The 13,237-nt window shown below is 35.3% G+C and overlaps 2 protein-coding genes across 2 annotated transcripts in view; one reads left to right on the forward strand and one right to left on the reverse strand.

The window, feature by feature from the left end:
* Positions 1-9,472, forward strand: part of Dscam2 (Down syndrome cell adhesion molecule 2) — a 120,005-nt gene extending 110,533 nt beyond the window's left edge. The window contains exons 16-30 of the mRNA XM_018450434.1: positions 89-220; positions 1,033-1,333; positions 1,542-1,720; positions 1,825-1,994; positions 2,067-2,205; positions 2,285-2,402; positions 3,114-3,565; positions 4,084-4,265; positions 5,468-5,861; positions 6,220-6,363; positions 6,627-6,779; positions 7,257-7,495; positions 7,796-7,910; positions 7,978-8,080; positions 8,426-9,472. Of these exons, the coding sequence (XP_018305936.1) occupies positions 89-220; positions 1,033-1,333; positions 1,542-1,720; positions 1,825-1,994; positions 2,067-2,205; positions 2,285-2,402; positions 3,114-3,565; positions 4,084-4,265; positions 5,468-5,861; positions 6,220-6,363; positions 6,627-6,779; positions 7,257-7,495; positions 7,796-7,910; positions 7,978-8,080; positions 8,426-8,675 (3,071 nt within the window). The 3' untranslated portion in view covers positions 8,676-9,472. The remainder of the gene's footprint in view (positions 1-88; positions 221-1,032; positions 1,334-1,541; positions 1,721-1,824; positions 1,995-2,066; positions 2,206-2,284; positions 2,403-3,113; positions 3,566-4,083; positions 4,266-5,467; positions 5,862-6,219; positions 6,364-6,626; positions 6,780-7,256; positions 7,496-7,795; positions 7,911-7,977; positions 8,081-8,425) is intronic.
* Positions 9,473-10,926: 1,454 nt separating this feature from the next.
* The window catches only part of LOC108724771 (tropomyosin-2), a 4,515-nt gene continuing 2,204 nt past the window's right edge, over positions 10,927-13,237 (reverse strand). The window contains exons 4-6 of the mRNA XM_018451387.1: positions 12,513-12,588; positions 12,300-12,432; positions 10,927-12,203 (exon numbers count right to left, since the gene is read on the reverse strand). Of these exons, the coding sequence (XP_018306889.1) occupies positions 12,121-12,203; positions 12,300-12,432; positions 12,513-12,588 (292 nt within the window). The 3' untranslated portion in view covers positions 10,927-12,120. The remainder of the gene's footprint in view (positions 12,204-12,299; positions 12,433-12,512; positions 12,589-13,237) is intronic.

Genomic DNA, 13,237 nt, shown 5'->3' on the forward strand with positions numbered 1-13,237 from the left:
ATAATTCAATTCCAAATGCAATACTCTTGCGCTATATACATGTATATCGTCACACGAGTGCATTAATATCGAATTCCGCATGTTTTAGAACCGCCTCAACCACCGAGCGCCCTAGAAACTGCTATGGTGGCTAGTCGCAGCATTAATGTTAAGTGGCAGCATAAGTCGCAGGACACTAGCGAAGTCACCAAATATATCCTTCAGTATAAAGAGGGCGAAGGTAAATTGGCAAATATTATTTTACGTCAATTCGATAAAATAAGTTAAAGAAGGACCAAATGTAGGTCAAGACTACATCTTGGTGTCTAATAATTCTATATGTAAAAATTTTTAATACATCTTCTAATTATACACGGAAAAAACGGCTACGATTGCTACGATTGCTACGACCAAAAGAAGCCCATCGATACCCATCATAGCCCGCTTTTTGATTATAAGAACGATGGTGATAACCGTAAGATTGGCATATCTTGACGATTATGTCTGTAAATATATGTCCATCTTACGGTTATCGCAACCAATAAATGTATTGGACGAAAATTATCGTTATTTCTGGTTGTGACAATGTAACATTTTTTCTGTGTACATATAAATAATGCGCCGAATACCGTTGGACTTGAAACACAATCATAAATTGAAGCTAAAATAATAATATTACAAATTAATTAAGCATCGAGATATAATATATTTGGTCCTCTTCTTTACTCTTATTTCATTTATTCATATAGCAGTCTAATTCAACTTATTATTGTAAATTCGATGTACATGAAGTTCACTTTTAATTAATATTGCACTGAAGAAAATGCGCAAAGTGCAAGAAAATACAAGAAATAATAAATTATAAAATCGATGAATACAACTTAACTTAACAAATATCTATATTAAGTTCTTTTTTATAAATTAATTCTTTAATAAATTTTTTTAAACTATGTTCTCTTCTTCCGATTGTCTCGAATAAAAACCTCTTGTTTCTCAGTTTAATACAAATTGTATTTAAGAAAAATTCTGACACTTACAAATTAAAATTACTAGGCGGAATATGGCAACAACAAGAGTTTACTGGGCCACCCTTGCCATACGCGGCATTAATCGACGATTTAAAACCCGCCACGAGATACACCATACGCGTGATAGCAGAAGGTCCAGCGGGCCGATCTGTTCCCTCAGCGGAACTCCTTGTCAGAACCGAACCGCAGAAACCAGCTGGTCCGCCAATGAATCTCGCAGCCAGACCTCTCTCCTCGTCCGAAATCCTCGTCACTTGGTCACCGCCTTTATTGGAGCTTCGCCATGGTGACATACAGGGTTTCAATGTCGGTTATAAGGAAACGAGGTATAATTATTACAAAGAAATTGAATCCTTAATTAAATATATATATTATATATAATTCGAAGTAAGGAATATATAATTAGATATAGCCAATCGTGTAAAACATTTCGATGTATAATAATAAGAACAAATATAAATAAATTTTTCAATAATTGTGGATAAATTCCTTGCCTGAAGGTTGAGCAGCATAATCAGGAGATTATTATTTCAGCTCAAACAATCCATCGTACAACTTCAGCTCCGTCTCGGGCGATGGAGAGGAAGGAGGCGGAGAGTTTCGACTTACAGGTCTCAGGCCATACACCAGATACACCCTTGTCGTTCGAGCTTATAATCAGGTGGGGCCAGGACCTTTGTGTGAACCACTGATCACGCAGACCTTGGAAGATGGTGATTATTGAAGTTTTAAGACCTTTCGTGGAAATCATTTTCTTTTTTATTCTCTATAAGATAAATTTCTAAGGTAATAATCGTCTGGAAATAATTATTTGTAGTTCCCAGCATGCCACCGGAAGATGTGAGGTGCGTGGCACTTTCTTCCCAATCTTTGCAAGTGTCCTGGCAACCCCCGCCCAGCACTCACAGCAATGGTATTATCCAGGGTTATAAATTAAATTACGAACCGATTTTGGCGGACGCATGGCGAGGCGTGGATGAGATGGAGGTGATTATCCCATCAAATTAATTTATTTCGTGTGTTCTCCTATCTTAATTAATTAGTTCATTTCATAATTAGGTTCGTAAAACAAGTGCTCTGACAACGGTTTTAACTGGGCTTAGACGATACACCAATTACACTATCCAGGTTTTGGCTTATACCAGAATTGGCGACGGTGTGCCTTCTGCTACGATTTACTGCCAGACGGAGGAAGACGGTGATTTACTTAATACCTCATAGTAATCTTTTTCATTGACAAAGTTTTAATAAATATTTTTTCGCTTTTTTTTATTTAGTGCCAGGCAGTCCGGCTGATATCAAAGTCGTCGTGAGTTCGCCACAGGCTCTTTTTATCTCATGGCTACCACCGCTCGAGCCAAACGGAGTTATTACGAAATACAATCTTTATACAAGGTAGTAAAAGTACATTAGTAAATCAAAATTTGTATTGTATCTTTTGCGCTTTGTTTATAACAAAACTTCTGATCTTGCAATTTAAAGTATTTTGTATAATCAGTTCTTTTACAGTTGAAAAATTTATGTTAAAAATTACACATTTCATGTGCTCTAATTAATCTACCCAAATTTTTGTATTTATTTAAACACAAAATGAATATGTTACGAAGTAACATAAATGTTATGTAAAAAAATTAATACAAAAATATAATGTTGACAGTTTTTAAATAAAATGTGGAAGCATATTTTTTCTCAGTAAATTTAACATTTATAATATGTTAAATCACATTTTATTCATTTATTTTATATTTTAAAAATATTTTTATGTTAATTGTTCATTTACTCACAAATTGTGTTATTTTAACACTAACAAGGAAAATTTCACAACTATCCGGAACCGATTTCATGGAGAATCAAATCGGTTCCGAATAGTTGTGAAACTTGTAAGAAATGTTAAGTATTAATTTAACATAAAATATTTAAATAATACAATCACATTATGTTAAATTAATGCTATTAAAAGTTCAACATAAAAAATGTTAATAAGGACCATTTTAATACAAGTACAAAATGTTTTTTGTCGAATAAGACTAATCTATGTAGATTTACTATGTGAATGGAAATCTTTATCTTATTTGACAAAATACAGATAATAAAAACATTTCACAGAGTCGTCGACGGACGAGAGGAGCTCAATCACGGCAAGAAGACATTACCGGCGTCGAGCACATATTTCGAGGCGACTGATTTGCAGCAACACGTCGAGTATCAATTTTGGGTGACTGGTAGCACAAGAATGGGCGAGGGCCAAAGTTCGAGAGTGGCCGCGCAAGTACCGACGAATCGTGTGCCAGCCAGAATCACGTCCTTTGGCGGCCATGTGGTGCGTCCATGGCGGGGTTCGGCGACTTTGGCGTGCAACGCGGTCGGGGATCCAACAAGAGACTGGTACAAGAGTACCACGGAGCAGATACGCACCGATTCCACCAGGAACGTGCAGATCTTAACGACCGGAGAACTCGTGTTGTCGAATCTGCAATCACAGGACAGTGGAAATTATACCTGTCAGGTGGAGAACTCTCAAGGCAGTGACAAGCTGCATTATACTCTTACGGTGCAAGGTAATCATTGCGATAAAATCTCTTTCTTATTTTCATAATTTTAAAGGACAAGTAGGAATCTTATATAAGAGAGTATTGTAACCCTCCGTCGACAATCATACTTTTACTCCCTTTGTTGAGTCTAATATTTTTACTGGTTTTTTTTAAATATGAAAAAACTCAAAATTAATCTTCGTCTGTATTACATTATCAAGTAGTTTTTTAAATAAGATATTTTAGAAGGAGGAACCGAATTCTAGTCTCCTCTTTATTTCGGAGAAATTTGAGAGTGAAATTGCATTTGTGTTAAAAAAAGGACCCATATTGTGCAAACAGAGGATTAATATCAAAATAATTATTTATTCATTTGTTCATAGCTATTATGATGTATAATTGCTACTACATAATGATGAGGGGCTAATATTCTGCCAAATAGATTTTAATAGATAATAGCTAAATCAACTTATATTATAGATTCCAATTTTGCAGAATATTAGTCCAATCTAGAATACACTACAGTCTAAAATTTACTGTTACAGTTCCGCCCAGTGCGCCCGTATTGTACGTAACTAGCTCTACGTCAAGTAGCGTGTTATTACATTGGAAATCCGAACATAATGGTGGTGCACCTTTGACGGGTTACACACTGTATTATCGAACTGCTCACGGTACCCTTGATGAGTTACAACTATCTCGCCATGCTACTAGCCACGAGCTAAAGGTACTTTCTTGAGATTAATTTGTAATAAAAGTACATAATGTAAAATGGTTCAAGTAATAAATTAATTGAAATTATGTTGAGAAGGGGGCTACGATCGAACCATGAGAATAAAATTAAATATAAATAATAAGCAAAATATATTAGCAATAGACGCTAATCAAAATATAACGAATTAAACAAACGACGTTTCGACTCCGATCGGGTCATTATCAATGTTAAACATGTAATATCATTCATTAAACTATTTATATAAACATATTTAAATTATCAACGGCTTAATACTAAAACTAATTTGTAATATAATCGTTAATAAAAAAATATTACTTGTATAAATATTGCTTGTTTCAAGCACATAAATTGTAAGATTACAACATAATAAATCGTCCATATAATGCTCGCGCAGATTCTATATAGAAATCCGTATTATGCGAGATTAACTGCGAAAATTTATACAAAATTTAAAATATTTTTTTATTGTAGAGAAATAAAAAAATAATCCGATATTATATTGTGACAAGAAATTGTTTTTATTTTATCTTAATACAAAAAGGACTTACAAATTTTATTAAATTTATAAAATCATAGGTAAATGTTTACTTTATTAACAAAAACTTCTTTTGTTAATACTTTTTAACGAAGAGCGAGCGCCAACTAAAACCTGTCGGAGGTCATTCAGGATCATGACCTTGACAACATATGTCGAGGTCAAAGTCATCGGAGCTGAATCTCCTAAAGTAAACATTTACCAATCATATTATAAAGTCATTATAACGTGGAATAATTGTAAGATTCCACAAAGCTTTAATTTAATAACTACCAGCAAAATAAATCTATATTAGAAATAATCTCATTTCAAAAATTTTAAATGGTCGTTGCAACATATTTGAAATTGCGCAAATTATATTAAATTACAGTTTAGAAAAGTAGTATTAGATACTTTGCCACATAATACGTAGGTTGTAAACGTTATAAAAATCTGTATAATACGCATTATACAGGAGTCTATTACAAAAAATGTAATACAATAAATTAATATATAGTTATAATTAAAATTACAGCGTGAATTAAAGTTAACACATATTCTGAATAATGAACCATTAATGAAAACCGATTAATGAATCTTTTAATTGAAAATAAAGTTGTACGTTGGAGATTTCTTAGCCTAGAAACTAAATTGATTGAAATTGTAATTACTTTAACAGGGGCTCCTGTGCGGAAACACGTATCAGTTATATCTAACATCGCATAATAAAATCGGTAGCAGTCCATCGTCACCGGTGCTCTCAGTTCGAACTCAGGGCCAAGCTCCAGGCATCCCACCGGCGGCTGCCTTCCTTAGCCCAAATTCCACCACTTTAGTGCTGCGATTGCACGTCTGGCCTGATAATGGTTGCCCTATAAAATATTTCGTTATACAGTACAGGCCAATAAATGAGTTTCATTGGACTCTGGTGTCGAACAATGTCAAGATGCAACGGCGATTCGTCGTAACTAATTTAACACCCAGCTCGGTCTACCAACTCAAAGTCGAGGCTCATAATGTGGCCGGCAGCAATCAGGCGGAGTTTACGTTTGTAACGTTGACGAAGGAGGGTGGTAAGTTTGAATGTAGATCAACTGATGCATGAAAATAATCCTTAAACGCCATTAATTATAACTTTTTTATTAATAAAGATACATACACATTTGCTAAGTATCGTTATATTTCTTAATGTTGAGCATTTTGATTGATAAAAACTTTTTACAATGTGTTAATTTTTATGAAAATTATAAGCAACCAAATTAGGTTCATTGCCATACACCTGTGTGTTATTCCCGTAGAGAGACGTTTAAAGATTAATATAGTGCAACTTTCATCGAAAGATAATCGTGATCGAAGATGCATCTGTATCATCCGATGAAACTAAATTTAAAGGTTTATATCCAAAAGCACTGTGTTCCTGTAACTTTGCAGAAACACCGCCGCCAGGATTGTCGAAACGCGGGATGACGTCAGCTATGCCGTTTTACGCGGATATTAAAGTGATACTGCCATTACTAGTGGCTACTGTCGCCTTAGTCGCCGCAGCGGTGATCGTCGCTTTTCGCTGGAAAAATAGTAAGTTCAGTAAACTATAATTTAAAATGAACATTAAAATGAACATACAATTATATATTGCCTCTCAGATTTTTCTCGTAAAATTATCTTCATTTTATATTTAAACATTGTATTATAAATTTTTATTAAATAAGTATTATAAATTTATATATTAAAATAGTTATTTTAGAGTATTCCTTCCGCTTCAATTATTTTTATATATTTTTTGATATTTAAATAAATATTTAATGTATATAGTAAAGAAGAACTAACGTGTTTGTCAGGATACTTGGGAGGTCAAATGCAACGGCCGATGAAAGAGTCGCAAGAGAATCAACAGAATGCGGAGACACAGCGAGAACGTTATTATGCCACGATACATAAAGTGGCATTACAACAAGCGGCAAATACGGGTGCAGGACCCGACAAGATTCCAGGTGAACCTTTGTTACGATATGGACAACTACCAGGTTTGGTACTATAATTACTGTTGCGCAGGTACGAGCCGGCTTTAGCGCCGCTCAACAGTAAAACAAGATTTTCTTAAAGAAATAAATTTTATTAAAAATTTTTTTATTTTACTTAAAATTTTTTTTAATTTTCTTAAAAAAATTTCTTTTTTAATTTTTTAAAAGTGTCTATCATATTACTCGTTTTTAAAGCACAGAATTAATTAATTTAAATTGAAAAAATCTCTTTAATGTTCTTCAATCAGTCTTAAAAATAAAAAATAATCACAAATTAGTGTCTTAATGCAGTAAGAAATAATATCATCAAATTGAAAGATAAAACAAACTCAATTTTGTGCGTTTTCGTTTTTTGTTCGTGAATATATGAGATCGAAACGGATGGACGACTGAGACAGTTAGCCCGACGCGATTTGAAAGGTAGGCAATGCCTCTGATGGGTTACAGAGACAGCGGAGGACATTTCGCCGTACGCTACGTTCCAGCTTTCGGAGGGTGGCGGGGGAAGCCTGGCAGGATTGGGCGCATTGGGCGGACTGGGAGGCGCGGCGGAGGCCACGGCGGCCGGTCTCCACCCGAACAACACTCTTCTGCACAGCTTCATGTATCACGAGCACGCCATGACCGAAGGGTGCGCGAGCCCTCCACCGGCGGCGACGGTATACGTCTCTTCCTTTTTCACTAGGATTTTATTAATTACTTGATTCAGTTTTGAAATTCATTGTACAAATATCATTATACATGTGTGAGTGTGTGGAATATGGAATACTATATACATACATATATAGATATTATATAATATTAATTTATCAATTATATTAAACTATTAAATTATATTACATTTACGTATATATTATATTAAATCACATACTTATAATATTTTTAATTTGTATTAATTGTAAATAATATGACTCTTAATTAACAATGCAAATTGATTGGAAATTAAAACTGATTTAGAATTTTGTTATAAATTGTATTTTGCACACAAAGATCCGATCTGTGCAGAGCATGAAGAGAACGAGAGCGAGTCTGACCCGGACCAACTGATAAGCTCGCGCACGGAATCGTCGAATCAGCTGGACGCTGGAAAATTAAAACATAGTACGTTCTAATCCGAGGTTTATTAAAACGTTCAACTAATCGATATTCTAATGCACTGTCGTTTCAGTTCGCGCAGTCTCGGACTTTATCTATCACGGCACGTCGAGCACGTCTTCGGACATTTCTCCAATGTCCGAACAGAAGTCACTGCCACGGAGGGGGCGATCAAGGTAACGAATAAAATAGCAAAATGTATAAATTATTAATCAATTCCACTTTGTCATAATTTTCCAATTTCCAGTTCTCTCAGATCAATGTTAAAATATACAAAAATACAATTTGAGTGATTCTGAATCAAACCTTTGCCAATGCACATTTGCATTGTTTAAATCAAATATAAAAAATTATGGAGCTACAGTTAATAAAATTATTAAAAATTATATTAAAAGTTATATATTATACTAAGTTATTATTTAGGCGCATATCTCATTTAATCACTTGATTAATCCTGCAAAATACATTTATTCGCAACATCCGTCAGTAAACTTGTCTGTTTCTTTTGGCTATCTCGTAAGATGGCATGTTCCCAGCAGGAGCTCTCTACGCACACTACTACCACCGATCTCGGTCGCGGAGACCGCGTTCGTCGGCAGCAATCAGGGGGCGGTTGTACCCACGCCGGGGAACGGAGACCGACCGGAGCTCAGCGAAGCCGAGTGCGACATCGACTCTCTGAAGAAGCTGAAACTGGGGCTGCGAAGCTCTTTGTGGTCGCGGCCAAGCACTCAGAATAATCCCTCCTCGGATTACTCCATCGCCGTCTAATCTATCCCCCGGATGTCACATTCCCCACGGTAGCACCCCTTTTTCTCTTAATCCCGTGGGCCAAAGATTAGGTAAATTGATCTCTTTCCTTCGTGTCTCATCAAGAATTTCCTCATGGCCATTCGTAGGGCCAATCGACTGCCACGTCTTCTGTCGACGATAGATAAATTACGTTCTGCTCGTTAATGACGATCGAGGGAGAGGCGTGCATAAATAAGATCGGGGAGGATCGAGGCAACGAAGATTAACGATTATAGAGGAACACACGTGTGTGCACATAAAATTAGGTAGAAGATGATTTCTTGCCAGATGAAAAATCTGAAATCTCTGAAATACTTAAATTACACTATTATTTTACAATATAAAAATAAGTTTTTGCATTGCAGATATTAGCTTTTGCAATATTTAATCAACGATATACTTATAGCTATATGACAGAACGCAACACTATAAGGCCTGTTCTTCTATAAACGTGTGTTTTCGTTGATCGTGCCGAGAGAACTAGTCGAAAGTATCTATAAGTACGTGCTTCTCCTCTTCCTTGTCTATGACGCGACGCGAGATAATACACATGCGTGGAATGCGTGAAGTGCGTGAGTGAGTTCGAATCCGAATGCGTGGATGATCGTCGAATCGCGTGTACGAATGCGTGCCAAAACGACAATTTGCTCAGACCGCTGCGAGTCGTTTCGCCGGCGGGCGATCCATTCGAGACCAAAGACTTAATCGTATGTACGAACAGAGCATGGGAGAGTACTTCGCGTATCATAAACAAGGTGACAGGCTGTATCTTCCATCCCGAGAAGTTTTTTTTATTTATGTGTTTTACATCGTTTTTCTTCGTCTTATTTAATCTTTTTGATAACTTCTTATTCTTATTACAAAACGGATTATCGAAAAATTAAAGAATACAATTAATCATTACAAAATTTTATTACATATTACGATATTACTTAAGGTGAATATGTTTCACTTGCAATTGATTATGAGACTAAGATTTAATTTATTTATATTTATGGAAAGATATTTATTATGATGTATCATTGATTATTTGCTTATTATTTTTTTTTATTTCTCATTATATAGATACTAATTTACCGCTATTTAATTATCTGATTTAATTATCTGATTATTACAATTCCGTTTATTTTTATAATTTAATTTTTCTATTGTCTAGATTTTGTTTATATTATTAACATTTAATAAGTTTTCCTGTTTGTTTCTCATAAATATACAAAGCAGCTCAAAACTGTCTCTATTCTGGAAATCATGCTCATCCTGTATTCGGTGCGCGCGTGTTATTAGAAATTGGGATGAGAACAGATAGGAAAGGAGAAGAGACCGGACTTCCAAGTCTCCAAAAAGCGGATCGTTGACGGTTCGGCTCTGTTGCATTGTAAAGTTTATATACGTACGAATATATATATATATATAAAATAGTACCGTTGATTACTTTAAGTCCGTTATTAAACCTAAGACTTCTATGTAGAACGTTTTCCTGTACACGGAGCGCGTATTTCGGCCAAGGCATTTGAAGGAGAGCCGTGGCTCTCTCCTTCTTCAGATCTCTCTTCTAATGTCGTGCACCTTCTTTGTGATCCGACGCGACCAATCTTACTATTATGCAATAAGTCGTACTAACGGAACTCCTTTTCAGACTGAACTCGAAAGTACTATGAAAAATCGCCATTAGAATTAATTAATTACGCGTGCATCCTACCACGTCGCGAGCTTCCAATATTTCTACGACACTGCCATTCCGCAGACCATTTACCGCGACCTTAAAGGATCTAATTGAGATCACTTTATGTAACTCCGGAATGAAAAAAAAAGAAACATGTTTTTGTAACTTTTACCAAAATCGTGGTAACGTTTTTAATGTAAAAAAACCTGTTTGACCCATTTTCTCTCGCCGACAAACGTCACTTTAAATAGTTAAGTATACTATGCGATATTTTATATTCGGATATCTGTGATGGCGTACTTCCACTTCCTAGTTTATTTCAACGCGAAAGAAGCTGCTCCGAATTTACAGTACATTATCATACAAAACGATAATAATTTTAATCTTGTGGAAAAAAGAAGTAGGAACCCTAATAGCACACTTTTTATCCGGGATACATTCTGAGGATATATCCTTAGGATGTTCAAAGAACATACGGACGTCCTCAAGACATTCCTTGGAGATCTGTGCTGTTAGGGGAGAGATTAATAAATTCTAGTTATGCCATAATGTTAAGGAATGTTTAGAATTTTGGGTTTTATTGCGAGATAACGCCAATAAGTTAAGAAAAGCTGTGCGCGACACTACGAAGACGAGGCCGTAGATAATACATATGTAGAATACAATATGTTTGACTACACGGGCATCAAGACGCGCGCATACAAGCATGTACGACGCGTTCGTTAATGTACATAAGGGAAGCACGTCAATCAAACTCGTAGTGTTCGATTAAATTCGATAGAGCAATCTTCGAAAAGGATTAAGTGCGATTCACCGTCTTGCTCTTGGTGTGATTGCCGGGACATTTTCATCGATACGATTTTTGTACATTTTTCTTGCGTCATGGACCGACCGAGTTCTGTCGATATATCTTGTATAACCTTTCAGGGACCAGTTAATTCTCTTCGTTGTCGTAATTGTGTGAGAAGCTAATGAAAAGTATTTAATGATTAATCAACAATCTCGAACAAATCTGATCAACGAATTTTTTACTATACAGTTTTTCACGAAGCTAATTTGGATTAAACGATCTTGTCATCCGATTGAAATTTGTTACTTTAAAATCTCGTCGCGGAAAAGTACTTTTGGATCGGTTTATCGAATTTTTATACATTGCATCGCGAATAATTACGGTCCTCGAAGGATAATGCAGTGACACAACTCGGTGCATCCCCCGTCACCATTTGCGATAATCCGTGCAGCTCGGAGAATATACTTTAATTGTTGCATTTATAATATGGATGGCGGAGGTGAGCGAACAAATCAAATGCACAATTGTTATTGTAACTATGACATTAAGTATGTCATTGTAGGGAGAGAAAGCGCTTATCGGCGCGAGTGTGGCGCGGACGTACGATCTAATCGTGGCGAGAGATTGCGCAAAAAAGTCATCGCAAGAGCTCCATAAAGTGAAGAAGCTCGCAAATTCTTTCTCCGTTCTGCGATCGGAGGTTGTACGATTAAAACGAATTGTCGATTAAATTTAAATAAACTGTATTAAATCTGTGGTACGACATTTCGATGCATTGTGTCGATCGTAGAATCGATTAAATAAATTGATATCGTGTAAAATAAACATAGGATCGATTTTCTGGGCGAACCTCATAAGATATTCGGTAAACATGAAAATTTATATTTATGTTTTTGTGCAATGCAAATCTCCTGATTAATCGATCGATATAATCGAACGATCGATTCGCAGTCTATTGACCATTTTAGACTTTAATATCCCGTAAGCTCCGAAAACGTGGAGTCCAAATCGTCGCAGATGTATTTGTATTTTTCCTTTTCTTTTAGCAGATAATCTAAAACGTGAACGACAATTTATTAATAATAATTGATATCGTTTTAACAAGTTTGAAAATTTAAAATCTGTAAAAAATGCGTAATACGATTATTACCTTCCCTCTTGTCCATTTCTTTCGTGAATATCTTAACAGTTTTCTCGGCGATAATGGCACGCTTTTCAGCAGCTTTCAATCTTACTTTTAATTCCTTTAACTGCGCTTTGAATTCTTCTACCCTTTGATTAGCCTACAACAAGTGATCTCTTTATGTAGTCTTAATTTTTTAAATATGAAAAATATAAATTATTAGTATGAAAGAATGTCTACTTTCTCTTCGGACACTTCCAAGGACTTGAATATATTGCCAACGATAAATAACTCGTCCTCCCTCTCGAGAATTTTCCTATAAAATATAACGTCAAGCATGTTAAAATCTTTTAAGCTTATAAAGTGATTTAAAAAAGCAATATCAAGTAAAAGCTTCTTGCTAATAAGATTCTTACTAATAAGATCTTTACAGTATTTTAAGGATGCTCATTAGCTTCCATCATTAACTTATTGCTTGCCAATTTAATTTATGATATTACGTAATCCAGCTTTAGTTTAGAAAGTGAGTTGTGTTTCAAAATCGACAAATACAGGGTGTTTCCAAATTAAATCGCAAAACTTCGGGAGCGTGTAGAGGAGTAAAAAACTAAGAAAAAAAGTCCTATAGACATATGCTCGTTTTTGCTCCGTTTCAGAGAAATCGAAAAAAAATGTTTACATTTCTTGCCATATCTAGCACCGACATATTTGATTACATTTTCCACTTTCTGTTATGAATTTGTCAGTCGCTCTTTGAAAGCCTTTAACAGTAGATGAATTTTGTCTTTTGCAATATGCCGCGTACGTATTCTAATAGTGAATATGCTGATATGGTTTTTGTATACGGTTTCTGCAACGGTAATGCTTTAAAGGCGGTGCGAGAATATGCACGACGATTTCCAAACAGAAGAGTGCCAAACCGAAGAGTGTTTATGTTGACATTTAATAGATTGCGAGAGACTGGA

Source organism: Mycetomoellerius zeteki, unplaced genomic scaffold (genome assembly GCF_001594055.1).
Source record: "Mycetomoellerius zeteki isolate Tzet28-1 unplaced genomic scaffold, Tzet1.0 scaffold106, whole genome shotgun sequence".
NCBI classification, from domain to species: Eukaryota; Metazoa; Arthropoda; class Insecta; order Hymenoptera; family Formicidae; genus Mycetomoellerius; species Mycetomoellerius zeteki.